This window comes from Mirounga angustirostris, unplaced genomic scaffold, assembly GCF_029215605.1.
Source record: "Mirounga angustirostris isolate CCGP_5_RB_7025 unplaced genomic scaffold, mMirAng1.0.hap1 SCAF_10, whole genome shotgun sequence".
NCBI lineage: Eukaryota > Metazoa > Chordata > Mammalia > Carnivora > Phocidae > Mirounga > Mirounga angustirostris.
The window spans coordinates 71,289,581-71,304,983 of record NW_026991718.1 but is presented as its reverse complement, the minus strand read 5'-3'; the positions used below and the strand labels follow the sequence as shown (position 1 = coordinate 71,304,983).

At 42.9% G+C, this 15,403-nt stretch overlaps 1 protein-coding gene and 1 long non-coding RNA gene across 2 annotated transcripts in view; one reads left to right on the top strand and one right to left on the bottom strand.

Moving 5' to 3' along the window:
* Nucleotides 1-441: 441 nt before the first annotated feature.
* LOC123851329 (large ribosomal subunit protein eL33-like) lies at nucleotides 442-888 on the top strand. The gene has a single exon (XM_045885042.3). The coding sequence runs from the start codon at nucleotides 511-513 to the stop codon at nucleotides 841-843; it is 333 nt and encodes a 110-aa protein (XP_045740998.1). The 5' UTR covers nucleotides 442-510; the 3' UTR covers nucleotides 844-888.
* A 2,411-nt stretch (nucleotides 889-3,299) lies between these two features.
* LOC123851330 (uncharacterized) overlaps nucleotides 3,300-15,403 on the bottom strand; it is a 184,329-nt gene continuing 172,225 nt past the window's right edge. The window contains exon 4 of the long non-coding RNA XR_006792543.2: nucleotides 3,300-3,409. This is a non-coding gene — a long non-coding RNA (uncharacterized LOC123851330). The remainder of the gene's footprint in view (nucleotides 3,410-15,403) is intronic.

Here is a 15,403-nt window from a genome sequence, read left to right as displayed (position 1 = left end):
ATATAGCCAAAGTTACATGGCTAGTGGCTGCAGAGCCAGGGTCTGAACCCAGCTATAACTACCATGCAGCTTCCCAGAGCACCTCTTAGTCAATCATCCCGGTGGGCAACAATGAATTTAGGGTCAAGAACAACCCTAAGAAAGAGCAGAGAAAAAAGCGTGCAAATAGAAGTCAGCCACAAAAGAACTAGATGAGTTTGGAGATGGGAAAAGGCTCAGATCCCTACTGAAGCCATCCCCTGAGCTCTGTGCTTGTTTCCAAATGACCAGAATTGCAGTAGAAGGTACTTTTTCCTCTGAACTATGTTTCCCAAGTCTGAGAAGATGGGATGCACTAGGGATTCTTTTAGCGTTGCCATTTGAGAATGGAAAAGCAGGGAAGATGGGAAGGGGGTGGAATTCGAAATTCAAATAGTATCTGATAAAATCACTTTGGACTTGCTTTTTTTTCCCCACCATCTTGGAGTCTGTGGAGGCCTGCTGGGAACAGGACTCCTATAACGCCAAATAATGTCTGGAAGGCTGTGGTCCAAGGCCATTTTTGCTGGCTATAAGCGGGGTCTCTGGAACCAGAGGGAGCACACAGCTCTTCTTAAAATCGAAGATGTTTATGCTCAAGATGAAACGGAATTCTATCTAGGCAAGAGATGTGCTTATGTGTACAAAGCAAAGAACAACACAGTGACTCCTGGTGGCAAACCAAACAAAACCAGAGCAATCTGGGGAAAAGTAACTTGTGCTCATGGAAACAGTGGCATGGTTTGTACCAAATTCCGAAGCAACCTTCCTGCTAAAGCCATTGGCCACAGAATCCGTGTGATGCTGTACCCCTCAGGGATTTAAATTTAATGAAAAGTAAATAAAGGTGTAGATTTGTTCTCTTGAAAAAAAAAACAACACTTTGGACTCCACAGTTATTAACCCCACGTTGGCTCATTCCTCTAAATCTTGCGCTCCCTCTCAAGTGTACTATACATTAAGCGCCAGAAATTATTGATCCCTCCTTTCATACAGCTAGCACATCTCCCTACCACTGAAATGCAAAGAAGCAATAAATTCTGAATAAGATGTTTCTTCTGGAAAGACCAATAGTGAACACATTCTAAAGATGAGGCAGTGATGAGTATCTTTCTGAAAAATGGAGACCTGCTATAGGAAGACCTGCCCTGGAGGATTTGCTAGGGAATTTTTTTTTACTAGGGGGATTCACCCCAAGCACATTCACTCAAATAATAAAATGATAGTGGTGTTTGAAAGAATTTAGAAAGGTCTCTAAACTCCTTTCTTGTCAGAAAAGATTGTTATAAAATGTTCCAGATAGTTCTATAGAGCTTCATTTGAAGACCTTGGCATAAGTCCAAAGCAAATCTCTGCCTTAAAGTCCTATTGGTAGAGTGATTAAGAGTTACATGGTATTCTTTGCAGAGAGGTGTTCATTTGATGAGGAATTGGGGAAAGCTTTTTCATAACATTATGCAGCTTTTTGCAAGGACTTTAGTAAATTCTGGCTTCTGTCCTTGATCAGAAGTTAACCACCTCTAGTTAAGATAATCAGTAGTATGTAAGACAATGCTTGAGGTTCAACTCAAAAGAGGGTGGGAGTGGAAGGATGCAGCGGAGGCAGAGACCAAGTCCCAGACCTTTGCCAGAAGCAAAGTGAGTGTGATTGGTTTCTGAATAGGCCACAGACCAGAGAGTAATCAGAAGGATCTGATCTACAGAGATGTTGGTGTTGGTTCATTGTTCAGAGGATTCCTGGGATGGAAAGAGATGCTCAGCCCACTAAAGTCCTACTCAATTTGCAATTTTTTATTTTTTTTAAGAGTTATTTGAGAGTGGGGGTAGGGGCAGAGGGAGAGGATTTTCAAGAAGATTCCCTGCTGAGTGCAGAGCTGGACCCGGAGCTGATCTCATGATCCATGAGATCATGACCTGAGCTGAAATCAAGTCAGATGCTTAATGGACTGAGCCACCCAGGTGCCCCTGATCTGCAATTTTTAAAAAGATAGGTCTGGTAAAAAAGAACTTGGCTTACATTATCCCTAAAGTGAGTCACAGCACCTCACTCAATAACTAGACCTGGATGAATTCACAATGCAGAACCCCTAGCGTGTAGATGTGATCAAATATGCCTTAGGATGGAGTTTACACTGATGTCACAAGAATAAACTGTGAATCTTCTGCCTATAGATCTGAAGCCACTTAATGGCTAAATGTGATCAAAAGAAAAGCACACACTCAAAACATTCACAGGCTCTTCAACACTGATCCTGAACTTATACTGATTTACTGGGGTCCTGAATATTGGTAATAAGCCTTATGAAGGACATATGCTAAATGGAATTTTGACCCAATGCAACTCATAGTTGGTCCTATGGGACCTCAAACTCTTTTCATGGCTATTTCCCCAAGACCTAAAGATACAGATAGTATTGGACAACCTCAGCAACTGGAAGCATCCCCACACTGACTTCTTGACTCAGGGAATATGGGCTATTATAACAGAGGGCTAAGTGTAAGTTCTTGGAATACCCTCTCACTAGCAAAATACAGAAAAGCAATATTACTGCATGACATCTATTATCACCTAGCAATATACTGTACAATTGTTTGCTTGTGTATGGTCTTTTTCCCTTCCTAGAATGTAGTCTCCTTGAGGGCAGATATTTTGCCTGTCATTGTTCATCTTCAGTGTCTAGGACATTGACTGGCACCTAATTTCTGAAGGAAATTTCAGAAGTCAGTTCCATCATCAAAGATTTGAAAGATACAGGTGTGGTGATTCCTACCACATTTCTATTTAAGTAAATATGGATGGGTCTTGGAGCATAAAAGTGAACAATCATAAACTTAATCATCTGGCATTTCAAACTGCAACTTTTGTTCCAAATGCAGTGTTCCTACTTGAACAAAGAAATACTACTAACACCTGGAACACAGCTAATCATCTAGTAAATGCTTTTATTTTTACCCTTGTCCAAAAATACTAACACTTGAGACAGGCTGATTTTACTTGGCAATGACAACAGTACAACTTCACTCCTACCTCAGCTATACACCAACTCTTTGCCTCTTTACTATATTTGTCAAACCAAATCTTGACTATCTCATTATCCCACAGGACATCATTATGGTTTGCTCTATTGATGACAGCATGCTTTTAAGAGTGTGTATTAATTAATTACTGTTGCATATTAAACTACCCCCAAAATCTGGTGGCTTAAAACAAAAATAAGTATTGATTTCTTAGAGCTTTTATGGATCAAAAATTCAAATAGGAAAGGGTAGGGAGGGCTTACCTCTACTGTGATGAAGGGAGCCTCAGCTAGAAGACTCCAAGGCTGGAGTTGGAATAATATGAAGGCTTCTTCACTCATGTGTCTGGCGATTGATACTGGCTGTTCCCTAGCTAGGTTCCAAGGGCCAGTGGTGGGAGAAAAAGAGAGAGGGGCCAGGGAGAGAGAGAGAGAGACATAAGCTGCATCTTTTTTATAACTTAGTCTTAGAAAGCACATAGCATCACTTAACTGTACTTCTTTGGTTGGAATAGGCACCAGCTCCCACCCAGGTTAAAGAGGGGAGGAAGTATCACCCACCAGTGGGAGCAGTGACAATCACATTGTAAGAAGAACATGTGGGATGGGATAAATGTAAAGAGTGGATATATTTGGAAAATACAATCTGCCACAGATTCAGAAGTAGCAGGTACTGTAGATACATATGCATGCCAAAAAGTGGGAGATGAAGCCTTTGAAAATGCAGTCTACTAGTGATCAAATGCAATTAATGAACTATGACTGGATTCTGGTTTGAAAAAAACAGCTATAAAACAATGTAGTCTCCATCCATAATTCCCAACTTGAATATAAAACAAATTCCCTGTTCTTTCACTGTTCTATATAGGTGTGTTTATGGTGTTTAAATTCAAAATTTAGTCCATAGGTTGTAGAATATCAATATGAGGTCGTATTGGACTAAAGAAGAAGTGGACAACGCTCAGAAATTCTGCATGCAGTGTCTAATGAAACTTTGGATTGTCTCCCTTCAGAGAGGAAGTGAGTACATTTTTTGTTATTATGAAGAAGAGATGCATTATATTTAGTAGGAATTTGTGTGTGTGTGTGTCTAAATATGGAAATAAGGGTGTATGTGGATATTGAATATTCAAAGGGGTGAGTAGTAGTACCTAATGTTACACAGAAAATTAACTTCTTAAAATAACCTGAGTCCATTTCTGTTGGTTGTAACCACAAAACCCAACTGATAGACCTCCCCATGTCAGAGAGAGTAACAGCAACCACAAGATGAGAAGTAAACTCCATCATCCAGACCAACAGAGGGGAGAGAAACAGCAATGGCATTCAGTGATGATGGAGGTTTTGGCTACCAACTTAAGACACCAGGAAAACTGCACCAGTAGCCATTATAGGATTAAATGAACCTTTGAAAAGCATTTACAACAGTGGCTAGGTAGTAAGGACCATACAAATGTTATTCAACAATAACAAATTAAATAGTGCTAGCATATAAGTTTTGGGGGGATTTCCACAAGGAAAAAGAGGGAATTTGAGAGGTTAAATGTCCCAGTCATTCTATGATGGTGGTTCAGAGCCAAAGATACTTTTGCTACCTTTGAAATGGTTATCCACCTTAGTCTACGTACCATCATCTCTGCCTAGATGATTGCACTATCTTACTAATTGCTCCCTATAACTTCCACTCTCAACCTCCTTAAAACTCATTCTTCACATTTCAACCAGGATGATGAAATTGAAAGTCCAATTATGTCATTCTCCAGATGAAAACCCGCCATCATTCCTGCACTGCTGATGCCTGCCAATGTCTCAGTGTTTTTTCAATTCTCCCTCTAATTTTGTAAAGTTCTCTTCAAGTGACCATGCTAAAAGAATAGTAAGCTCTGAACATCGAGTATATCTCTAGAAAGTTTACTATTCCTAGTGAAAAACAACATCAACAAAATTAATCTAACATCCATTGAATGATATATATGCAGTTACTAGTTACTATGCAGTAAGGCAGTTAAATATAATTAGTGTATGAATGTATCAGGTATCAGGACTCAATCAGAGAAGCAAACCACCTTGAATATTATGGAAATTAGGACCTATTATAGCAATAAGACCTCTCACAATTAGGGAGAAATTTGGAGAAGTAAAGCCTAAAATACAGAGTTAGAGGATGAGAGAAAATTGCTTACCAACCCTCCTGACACATTGGCATGAAGGGACAAGTTATGTCCTGCTGGGGAATTTGAGAAGCCAGGCACATCAGCTGCTGGAGTGGGTCTGTAAAGAGCTGGTGGAGAAATCTATGGTAAGCTATTGCCTTTCCATTTGCATTTGAGGGCAGGCCTGGGGTTGCTGTTGGTCAGCAGTGCCAGCAGCTGGAAAGAAGAGCTAGACACCTAGTTGGAAGAGCCAGGCTTATCTAGAACACATCAGCACTTCTAACATCTCTCATTGCATCCAACCACAACTTTCAGACAGGACTCCTATTTCATTTCTGCCTTCTAAATCTTGTGTACATTTTTTGTTTGGACCAAATAGAGAAGGAGATTCTGGACGAAGTTGTTCTAGCTTAGCCAGGTTGATACGGTACAAATTCATTACAACCGATAAACACTTAGATAAATTACTCACTGATATCTCTTTTGTGTTCAGTCCAACACACACACACACACACACACACACACACACACACACAGAAAGTACTAGATGTCTTTAAGGGGCATTGTAGATTGGTTCCCTAGAAGCAGATCCTGAAATGGGATTCTTGTTCAGGTGATTTGTTGCAGTACTCTTAGGAAAGAGAAGTGAGGGAAGCACGTTAGGGTAAGGGGAGAATGTGGTCTCAACTGGATGCTAGCTTAAATCTGATCCCCTGGAAAAGCTCTAGAGCATAAATTGCACCAGTTAGCTCTATCTCAAGGCAAGGGCACTGGCTTTTTGTACCCTCATGCCATTTAGTCACTGGCTGAGGTCTGTTGATAGGGTGATGGATGGGTGCAAAGCATTTGGCTCAGGGCAGTTCTCCAGGGAGCAGGCAGCTTCGAGAGTTATCAGTCAACACTTAATTGGTAAAGGGGATGGGGTGGGGCCCAACCTCATCCACTGCAAGGTGCTTTAGGAGCAGAAACGTCTATATAAAAAGTGTGTGGGAACTCAGCCAGCTGAAGCAGAAGACCCACAACAGAATCTTCTGTTTCTACTCCCTTTGTTTTTGTTGTGACTTCAGACATGCCACTGATTCTATAGCAGTTTGGTGTCTTGGCTCCTACTTTTAGATATCCTTCTGTAGTTCAGTGCTTGGTTATGGATGCTACATTTGCCACTGGACTCATGGTTCCTGTCTCCTCTCTTGTGTTACCATCCTCAGGTTGTCTGGGGCTCATGTTTGGATGCCCACTTCTATTTCACTGCCTAGCAGGGTTCTCAGGCTCCCTTCTACCCTAGTACCCTACCTCCCACTGCAGCATTGTTATAATCAACATAACATAATCACACCCATGAAAAGAAAAAGACTTCCCACACATAACTGGTCTTTCCCTCATTCCAAAGAATTGCCTCTATGGTTTGCTTATTTGCTCTGATCCTACCATTGCTCTCCATTTTACTCAGTATTTGTTATTTATTGCTGTGTAACAAATGATCCCCAAATGTACCAGCTGAAAACAATAAACATTATCTCATTGTTTCTGTGAGTTGGAAATTTGGGAGCAGCCTAGCTGGGTAGTTATAGTTCAGAGGGTCTCATGAGATTGCAGTCAAGATGTTGGCCATGATTGCAGTCATCTGAAGGCTGACTGGGCTGGAAGATCTGATATTCCAAGATGGCACCCTTACACAGCTCAGTCGGCAGAGGCCTCAGTTCCTTGCTGGCTGTTGGAAAGAGGCTGTGGTTTCTCACCACATGGAATTCTCCATGGGGATACTTGATTGTCTCCAAGACATGGCAGTTTACTTCCCCCATAGTGAATGATCCAAGAGCAAGTGATCCAATGTCTTTTAAGACCTAGTCTCAGAACTTATAAACAGTCACTTCTGCCAAAATTATTCGTTAGACATGAGTTACTAAGTCCAGTCTACACCCAAGGGGAGTGGAATTAAGCTCCATTTCTTCAAAAGAGAAGTATTAAAGAATTTGTGGACATATATATTTTTAAGAATTTGTGGACATATTTTGAAACCAACACATACCTACCACATTAGCAGAGTCCCTGGGCAGCTGTTCCCTGGTCTTCACATACCTGGGATACTTGCAGGACTGAGGTAGCAGATTCTGAACCCAGAGAATGAGATTTACCTCCACAAAGGGATGATCACATGACCACTATTCTAGGGAATCTAAGAATTGGTGAGAGGAGAAGGATGCACAGTGAGGGAAAAAAGGTAAGAGAAAATGGGCTTTGGGGTCAGATAGATTGGGTTTCAAGTCTTCACTTTGACATTTCTAAACTGGCTTGGAAAAGTCATTTAATGCAAGCCAATAATTTTTTTTTAGTATTAATCGTGTTACACAGTGCACTAGATAGTGGGGACAGGGTGCTGAAAAAAATTCACTTTTGTGGTGCTTATAGTCTGGTTAATCAAATAGACATTAAATAAGTCATTTCAATTGTAATGGGGGTTATGTCTATCAGAGCACACCCCAAGGAGATTTAGTCTTATCTAAGGAATAAAAGAAGACCTCCTTGGGGAATGACACTTTAAGATGAAATTTGGAGGATGATTAAGAGTTAGCCAGGTAAGGGTCACCTGGATGGCTCAGTCAGTTAAGCATCTCCCTTCGGCTCAGGTCATGATCCCAGGACCCTGGGATCGAGCCCCGCACAGGGCTCCCTGCTCACAGAGGAGTCTGCTTCTCCCTCTCCCTCTGCCCCTCCCTGCACTCATGTGTGCTCACTCTCTCTCTCTCAAAGTAAATAAATAAAATCTTTAAAAAAAAAGAGTTTACCCAGGTGACAGGAACAGATAGTGCAAAGGTTGTGAGTTACTAAGACCCTTGAACTTCTAAGGAGACAAAACAAAGTCAGAGGGGCAGGAGTATTGATGGTGAAGGAGACAGTGGGGAGAGATGATACTGGAAAGCTGGCTAGAGACCATTCTTCTCTGAGTTTCAGAGGCAATATTAAGGATAGGGACCCATACCTAAGGTCCCCAACAATGGTCAGGTCAACTACTGACTTTTTAATATTCCACCAATAACTTGGAGCAGGTCATTTAATTATGGATTCATTTTTCAAGTTTTTTACTTTAATTCCAGTATAGTTAACATACAGTGTTGTATTCGTTTCAGGTGCACAATATGGTGATTCAACAATTCTGTACATTATTCAGTGCTCATCATGATAAGTGTGCTCTTTAATTCCCACCCCCTACTATCCCCATCCTCCTGCCCACCTCCCCTCTAGTAACCATCAGTTTGTTCTCTATAGTTGAGTCTGTTTCTTGGTTTGTCTCTCTCTCTCTTTTTTCCCTTTGTTCATTTGTTTTGTTTCTTAAATTCCACTTATGACTGAAATCATATGGTATTTGTCTTTCTCTGATTGACTTATTTCACTTAGCATTATACTCTCTAGCTCCATCCATGTTGTTGCAAATGGCAAGATTTCATTCTTTTTATGGCTGAATAATATTCCTCTGTGTGTGTGTGTGTGTGTGTGTATACCACATCTTTTTATCCATCTATCAATGGACAGTTCGGTTGCTTCCATAATTTGGCTATTGTAAATAATGCTGCAATGAGTATAGGGGTTCATATATCCTTTTGAATTAGTGTTTTTGTAGTCTTCGGATAAATACCCAGTAGTAGAATTACTGGATCATAGGGTAGTTCTATTTTTAATTTTTTGAGGAACCTCCATACTGTTTTCCACAGTTGCTACCCCAGTTTGCATTCCCACCAACAGTACACGCAGGTTCCTCTTTCTCCACATCCTCACCAACTCTCGTTGTTTCTTGTGGGGTTTTTTTGTTTTTTTGTTTTTTAAGATTTTATTTATTTATTTGAGAGAGAGAGAATGAGAGACAGAGAGCATGAGAAGGAGGAAGGTCAGAGGGAGAAGCAGACTCCCTGCTGAGCAGGGAGCCCGATGCGGGACTCGATCCTGGGACTCCAGGATCATGACCTGAGCCCAAGGCAGTCGCTTAACCAACTGAGCCACCCAGGCGCCCATTTCTTGTGTTTTTTATTTCAGCCATTCTGACCAGTGTGAGGTGATATCTCATTGTGGTTTTGATTTGCATTGCCCTGATGACGAGTGATGTTCAGCATTTTTTTTATGTGACTCTTGGCCATCTGGATGTCTTCTTTGGAGAAATGTCTGTTCATATCTTTTGCCCATTTTTAAAAAAGATTTTATTTATTTATTCGACAGAGAGAGAGAGAGACAGAGAGCACAAGCAGGGGGGATGGCAGGGGGAGAGGGAGAAGCAGGCTCCCCGCTCATGATCCCTGGGGTCATGCCCTGAGCCAAAGGCAGACGCTTAACTGACTAAGCCACCTAGGCACCCCTCTTCTGCCCATTTTTAAGTTGGATTATTTGTCTTTTGGGTGTTGAGTTGTATAAGTTCTTTGCATATTTTGGATACTAACCCTTTATCAGATATGTCATTTGCAAATACCTTCTCCCATTTCAACTACCGACTGTTGAAGTAGAGGTGTGGCTTGATGAGAATCGTACAAAACCTGGAAAATGAGTTAAAGAGGGACAAAGTGGATGTAAGGGGCCCTTTTGGGGGAGCACTACAGAAACCTAAGTGGGGAGGTGATGGTAGCAGTGGAAGTGAGAGACCATTAGGAGAGTAACAAACAGGACTTAGCTGATGACTATGGGCTGGAGACGGGACTCAATGAACACTGTTCAAAGGTCAGATTTTTCGGTGGTGATGGGGGGTGATGGGTGGGTGGGGGCAGACTTTGCATTCTGCTTTCGATGTACAGAGTTTTAGGGACTTGTGAGATATGAAGCAGAAGTGTTGGAAAGGCTTGGAGTTCAGAGAGAGTTGGGTTCCAAAGGCAGCTGTGAGGGTCTAGAAAGTACGCTGCAGTATCTTCCTGAAGGAGTGCGATGGTCAGGGCAAGAGTGTAGCAAAAGTCCAGGGAACCCTCGCATTTAAGGAGCAGGGAGAAATGGAGCCTGCAAAGGTCCCTGAGGAGAAACAGAGATGGGAAGAGGAGGAAAGCCTGGAGGGTGCAGCGAGTGAGCTAAGGAAATGGTGTTTCTAGAGGAAGCGGTAAGTGGAATTAATGTTTTAATTAGGATAATTACAATCCTTATCTCATAGGACTCTTGTGGGGATTAAATGAGATAACATGTACAAAAAACATTTTAGTAATTAATAGAGGTTTACAATGTTGGGTGTTCTCTTTAGCAGAGAATGGGAGTGTATGGGGTAAGGGTTGGAGGAGGGGAGAAGAAGGCCAGAATGTTCCCTCTGAAGTTACTTCCCAGCGCCTGATGCATCTAAGGCAAACTTGCAGTCAATTATTGACATTTGGGGCCAGCCAGCCTTTGACAGAGTGCAGTGTAATTTTGGAAACCAGGAAAAACTACCCTGCTCTAAAACAAAAACAAAAACAAAAATAAACACAAACACAAATCTCTACCTGCTTAATATTTCTTAAAAATCCCTTGCAGGGAAGACCTACAAAGCCATTTCATTCTATAATAAAAGGTTTTAAAATGCAAATACCTGGGGCAGTTACCACAGCAATGTGAAGGAGATAGTTAAGTATAATTATGTTATCAGATCCTTTTTTTTTTTTTTTAAGATTTTATTTATTTATTTGACAGAGAGATAGCGAGAACAGGAACACAAGCAGGGGGAATGGGAGAGGGAGAAGCAGGCTTCCTGCCGAACAGGGAGCCCGATGTGGGACTCAATCCCAGGACCCTGGGATCACGACCTGAGCCGAAGGCAGATGCTTAACGACTGAGCCACCCAGGCACCCCCCCCCTTCTTTTTTAAACTTCATAAAGGCACCTAGAACCAGGAAGGACCAGGGAGGGGAGGGAACGTTTGGTCACTGAAGGAGAAAGAGGAGGTGGGAGACACCCAAGGCAAATTTCACTGACTTCTCAGTTTCACAATTTTGCTTCAGGCAGGATCTGTTTATCTTCACATCTGTCCAGGAAAAATACAACTTTTGTGCACAGGTCCCCTGCATCTATCTGGGTAGCTGGTGCTGACCCTTACCTGAGCAGGAGGAATGCACCTCTCCTGGGTGTTCCACAGGCATGTTGTTTTTTTCTGGCAGGCGTGGGTGACCTAAGTCTAGAATCTACCTACAGATTCCCAACCCCGCCCAATTTTGTGTGCTGATGGTGTGGAGGGGACCCTTCTGGGGGTTGCCGTGCTGAACCCGTGCAGGAATCCCTAAAGTGGGCCCTTTAGGAATGGTGCACCTGGGGATTGATCCTGGGAAACTGACCTCGCCTTCACCTTTCCAGTAAGCACTCAGGAATGCGCCCCCGCTTGTTAGGTTCACTTGTGTCTGGTGGGCAGGCATGTCCTAAACTAGAGTCTCCAGAACCAGACAAGCTGGTGGTATCACAACACGGAGGGCAGGGCTGTTCTTGGGCACTGAGGCCAAGGAAGCCTCTCTGAAGACGGGAAGATTGCCAGGTCTCCGTTTGTGTAATCTGTGTAATTGGCAGTGTCCTTTGTCAGGGCCTCTGAGGACATTTCTGTCAATCACGGTCATCTGCACAATCAGGCTATTACTCAATGCAAATATTCCTTTTCTGGGGACCATCTATGTCTTGCAGGAGGCTGTTTGTTCCCATGGGATTCTGAGTAATTAACTGAAGACAGCCCTTTAATTCAGCTCCATTGTATTTGCACCTAGGAAGCATCCATTAAACACTCCAGTTGGAGGCCAGAGGAGCAGAACAGTCCTTGCCCTCAAGGGCACTTGTCTCAGTCCAGGTGGGAGATGTCAGGCTCAACTGGCCACCCCTCCCTCGATGCCACACTTCTCTCCCCACACGCCTGTCTTCTCTACTGCTCCCCGGAACCCCCCAACCCCAGCTTCTGGACTTGAGGCTCCATGGAGCTTTAGGCTCACCCTGACTGCTGGTCTGCTTCCTGCCTGAGCCCAGCTCTGATATCCAGATTTCCTCTGTGCCTCAGTACTGCTTTGGACTCTGCCTTGTATCTGCAGTCCAAGCCTCTGATTTTTCCTCATCAGGAGCAATGTCATCATCTCCCCAAAGGGCTCGGGCATGAACCGCCCCAATACATGTTACAGCGTGTGGTGCTAATGTCGACCGGGCCCACTCCTGTCTGTCCCGTTCTTGCTGTGCCCGCAGACCAAACTGACATGTGTAGCTGGGTCGAGACTCTTAGCATATGACTTGCCCTCCTGTTCCCCATTCCACTGAACAGACCTAATTCTAGAATTTGCTCCTTTAATAATCAGTCCTACCCCATTTCAGTTAATCATAGATGTGCAGCTGTCTCTTGAGCTATGTCAGGGAAAAGCGAGTTTAAATAAAGAAAACAAATGCAAGACAATGAGCACACAAATGTACAAATGTGGTACAGGGAACACACAACAGGAAACGATTCCAAATGAGAATACAGCATGTCTGGTGCTGGACCAGACCTGTGTATTCCAGTCGAGAAGTTAATCCTTCAGTCAGGAGGGCATACTGTTTCTCAAGATGCTCCAGTAAAGTAAAAGAAAAGAGAGAAAGAACAGCAAAACACCAAGATACTCAGCTAAAAACCAAACCAACAACCAGAAATCAAAGTGACTGGCAAGGCTGTGCACTAAATTCCCAGTAAGTAAAAGATAATTCCACACACTGATTGGAAGAATTTTGGTCCCATGGACACTTCAAACACAAAGTCAGAATCAGAATTCGTCAGCCTTTCTCTGAGTTTCGTGACTTGGTTGATTATTACCCATCCATCCAGACTAGAAATCTGGTGTTAGAGCAAAAATGAAGACTCGGACTGCAAAGATTGAGAATGGAGTAGAAGGCACTGTTGCCAAGCCGGGGACTGACCAGCACAGCCTTGGCTCTGGGAAATCAAGTTCTAACAGGTCACAGAGCTTCCCGTATTGTGAAGTCAAAATCCCCGAGAGTTGCTGACACAGGCTGGCGAGAGGTGGATTCTGTCGTGTGCATGAAGCGCCTTGTTCCAGATAATGACACTTGGCCACTTCCGTTGTGCGGCTCAGAGGCTGAGGAGGGATTCCAACACCCCAAGCAGGCCTGGACTGCTGTCAACACCCTAGGTGCGGGTCAGGATGTGTCACTCCTGCCTTCTTCTTCCACAGACCCCGATGTTCAACTGATAATCAAGTCATTTAATCATCTGTGTCTTTCTCATTTGTCTCTTCCTTTCCATCCTACTTGTGCGGACTTAGTTGAGTCTAATCTCTTCAGATTTCGGCGCACATCATCATTTTGTTTAAGTCTGAGCCCCACCCCCAGCTTCCCCTCTAGCGCCCCACGCACCCCATTGTTTACACATTCTCCCATCCAATGCTTGGTTTGTGGCTATCATTTGTTTATTAATCTGTCTTCCTTTTGGGGACTGTGAGAGCATGGATGTTCCCATATCTTATTTTTCCTTATATGTTCAGAAACTATTATAATCTTGACATCCAGTAGGCACTTAATAAATGAAAGTGAATGAATGAAGACCTACTGGCATTTCTTCACAAATTACGTCATCTTCACATTAGATATGTGAATAAAAGGCGTATGTGTTTTAAACTGAGTCAGTGATCTCATGTATATGACTCAGCTCATCAGTAGAACCCCGGATGGTAATGGTGGGAAGATTTTGCTACAGGGTGAATAAAGATTATTTTTCTTCTTTAGCCCTATTTCAGCCTGTCCTCTTTATCAAATAGTTTGGGCATTCGATTCCTGTAATTTATGAGTTCCTATATATTCATCTTCTGGGAAAATTCAAAGAGCATACTTGCGAATGGGAAATAATTTGCTGGTATTTTCCCCCCTTTTTGGCACACGAATAAACAGAATGCTCTGACAACTTCAGTATCTCTTGCTTTGCCTTGCCCAATATTTGTCTTCAGCAATTTCGCTGGAGTTATTTTTTTCTCACAAAGAAATACGTTTCTTCACATTTAAGAGGCACAAATTGTTGCTCCCACTTTTCAAAGGAGATGTGGTGCTTCCAGATTTAGAAAGACACTTCCAGCGCCAAGCTCTGTCAGACCCTGCCTTGGCTTAATGAGGAATGTTTCCGTTTTTCTTAGGCACAGAAAAAAAAAAAAAAGTACAGCCCCCAAATTATTTAAGTATCTTTCAGTTGAGTTTAGAGGCCAAGGGAGGCAGTTACAGGAACTTCTGAAGGAATGAGTTTGGGTTGAAGACTTGGACTCATCTGCCAAATGCCATGCCTGGCTTTGCACAGATGGGTTAAGCCTCTGGCTTCTGCTTCCTTGCTGGTATAATGGGGAGGTTGCCCTATATGATTTTTGGAGTCTGTCCTAGTTCTGCAGTTCTATGTATTATTCTCCTCTATTGCTACATAAGTTTTGGTTGCGTATACCCTCTCCAAGGGAGGGAGACTGTGTTTTATTGTAATGAGGTGGCCAGGGGCAACGGGAATGTACTGTTTGATAATTTTTGACTCCCTACTGAGAACATGGGGGATGACAAATGGGTCACACTGGGACAAGAAATGAAGAAGGCGTAGACTGGGACTTCCTCTCTTCTCTGGGAAACAGATCTGATTGTTCATGGAAGAGGTCTAGTTTGGGGTCTATCTTGTGGCTACTTTGGAACCTTTCCTGACTTGTTCACCCAAGTTCTATGGCATTCCTTAGCAAGGGAGAACTTTTCGTATGTAGATGTTTCCCTAAAGATCTAGAACCCTGGTCTCTGACACACCTGACACACACACCTGAAGCTGACGAGGCATTGAGAGAGAGGAGTGTTCTCATCCTCCTTCAACTTCTAGCAACCACTGCTAAATTGGCAGTGAACTTCTTCAGATTCAATAGTGACTCCTCGAAGCACAGCACTACTACTGGATCACTGGTTTTGGTGGCAAAGGAGCCACACTAACCTCGACTGTTTCTACCATGGACCTCGGCCACTGTGGCACTTCTTTTGGCTAAAGAATTTGAGGGACTCCCTGTTTTCAGCAGCTCACAGCAATGGTGGTGGAGAATGGTTTCTTCTGGCAGACAAACGGATTTTCTTTGAAGTGATCTGGGTAAGCACTCATGGGTTTCTGGAATGTATCACAGACAGGAAACCCCCGGAGAGGAGACTAGATTTCCTGCCCTTGGAATGGGAGTGCAGAATTTTATTGATTTGATTATGAAAAAGAAAGATCTCATTTTGAGCTGCAAATGGGTGAAATAGGACATTTAAATTGTACCATATTTA

Bases quoted from the DNA above. Each gene is read 5' to 3' on its own strand.
- LOC123851329 (XM_045885042.3), top strand. From the start codon at position 511: ATGTCTGGAAGGCTGTGGTCCAAGGCCATTTTTGCTGGCTATAAGCGG.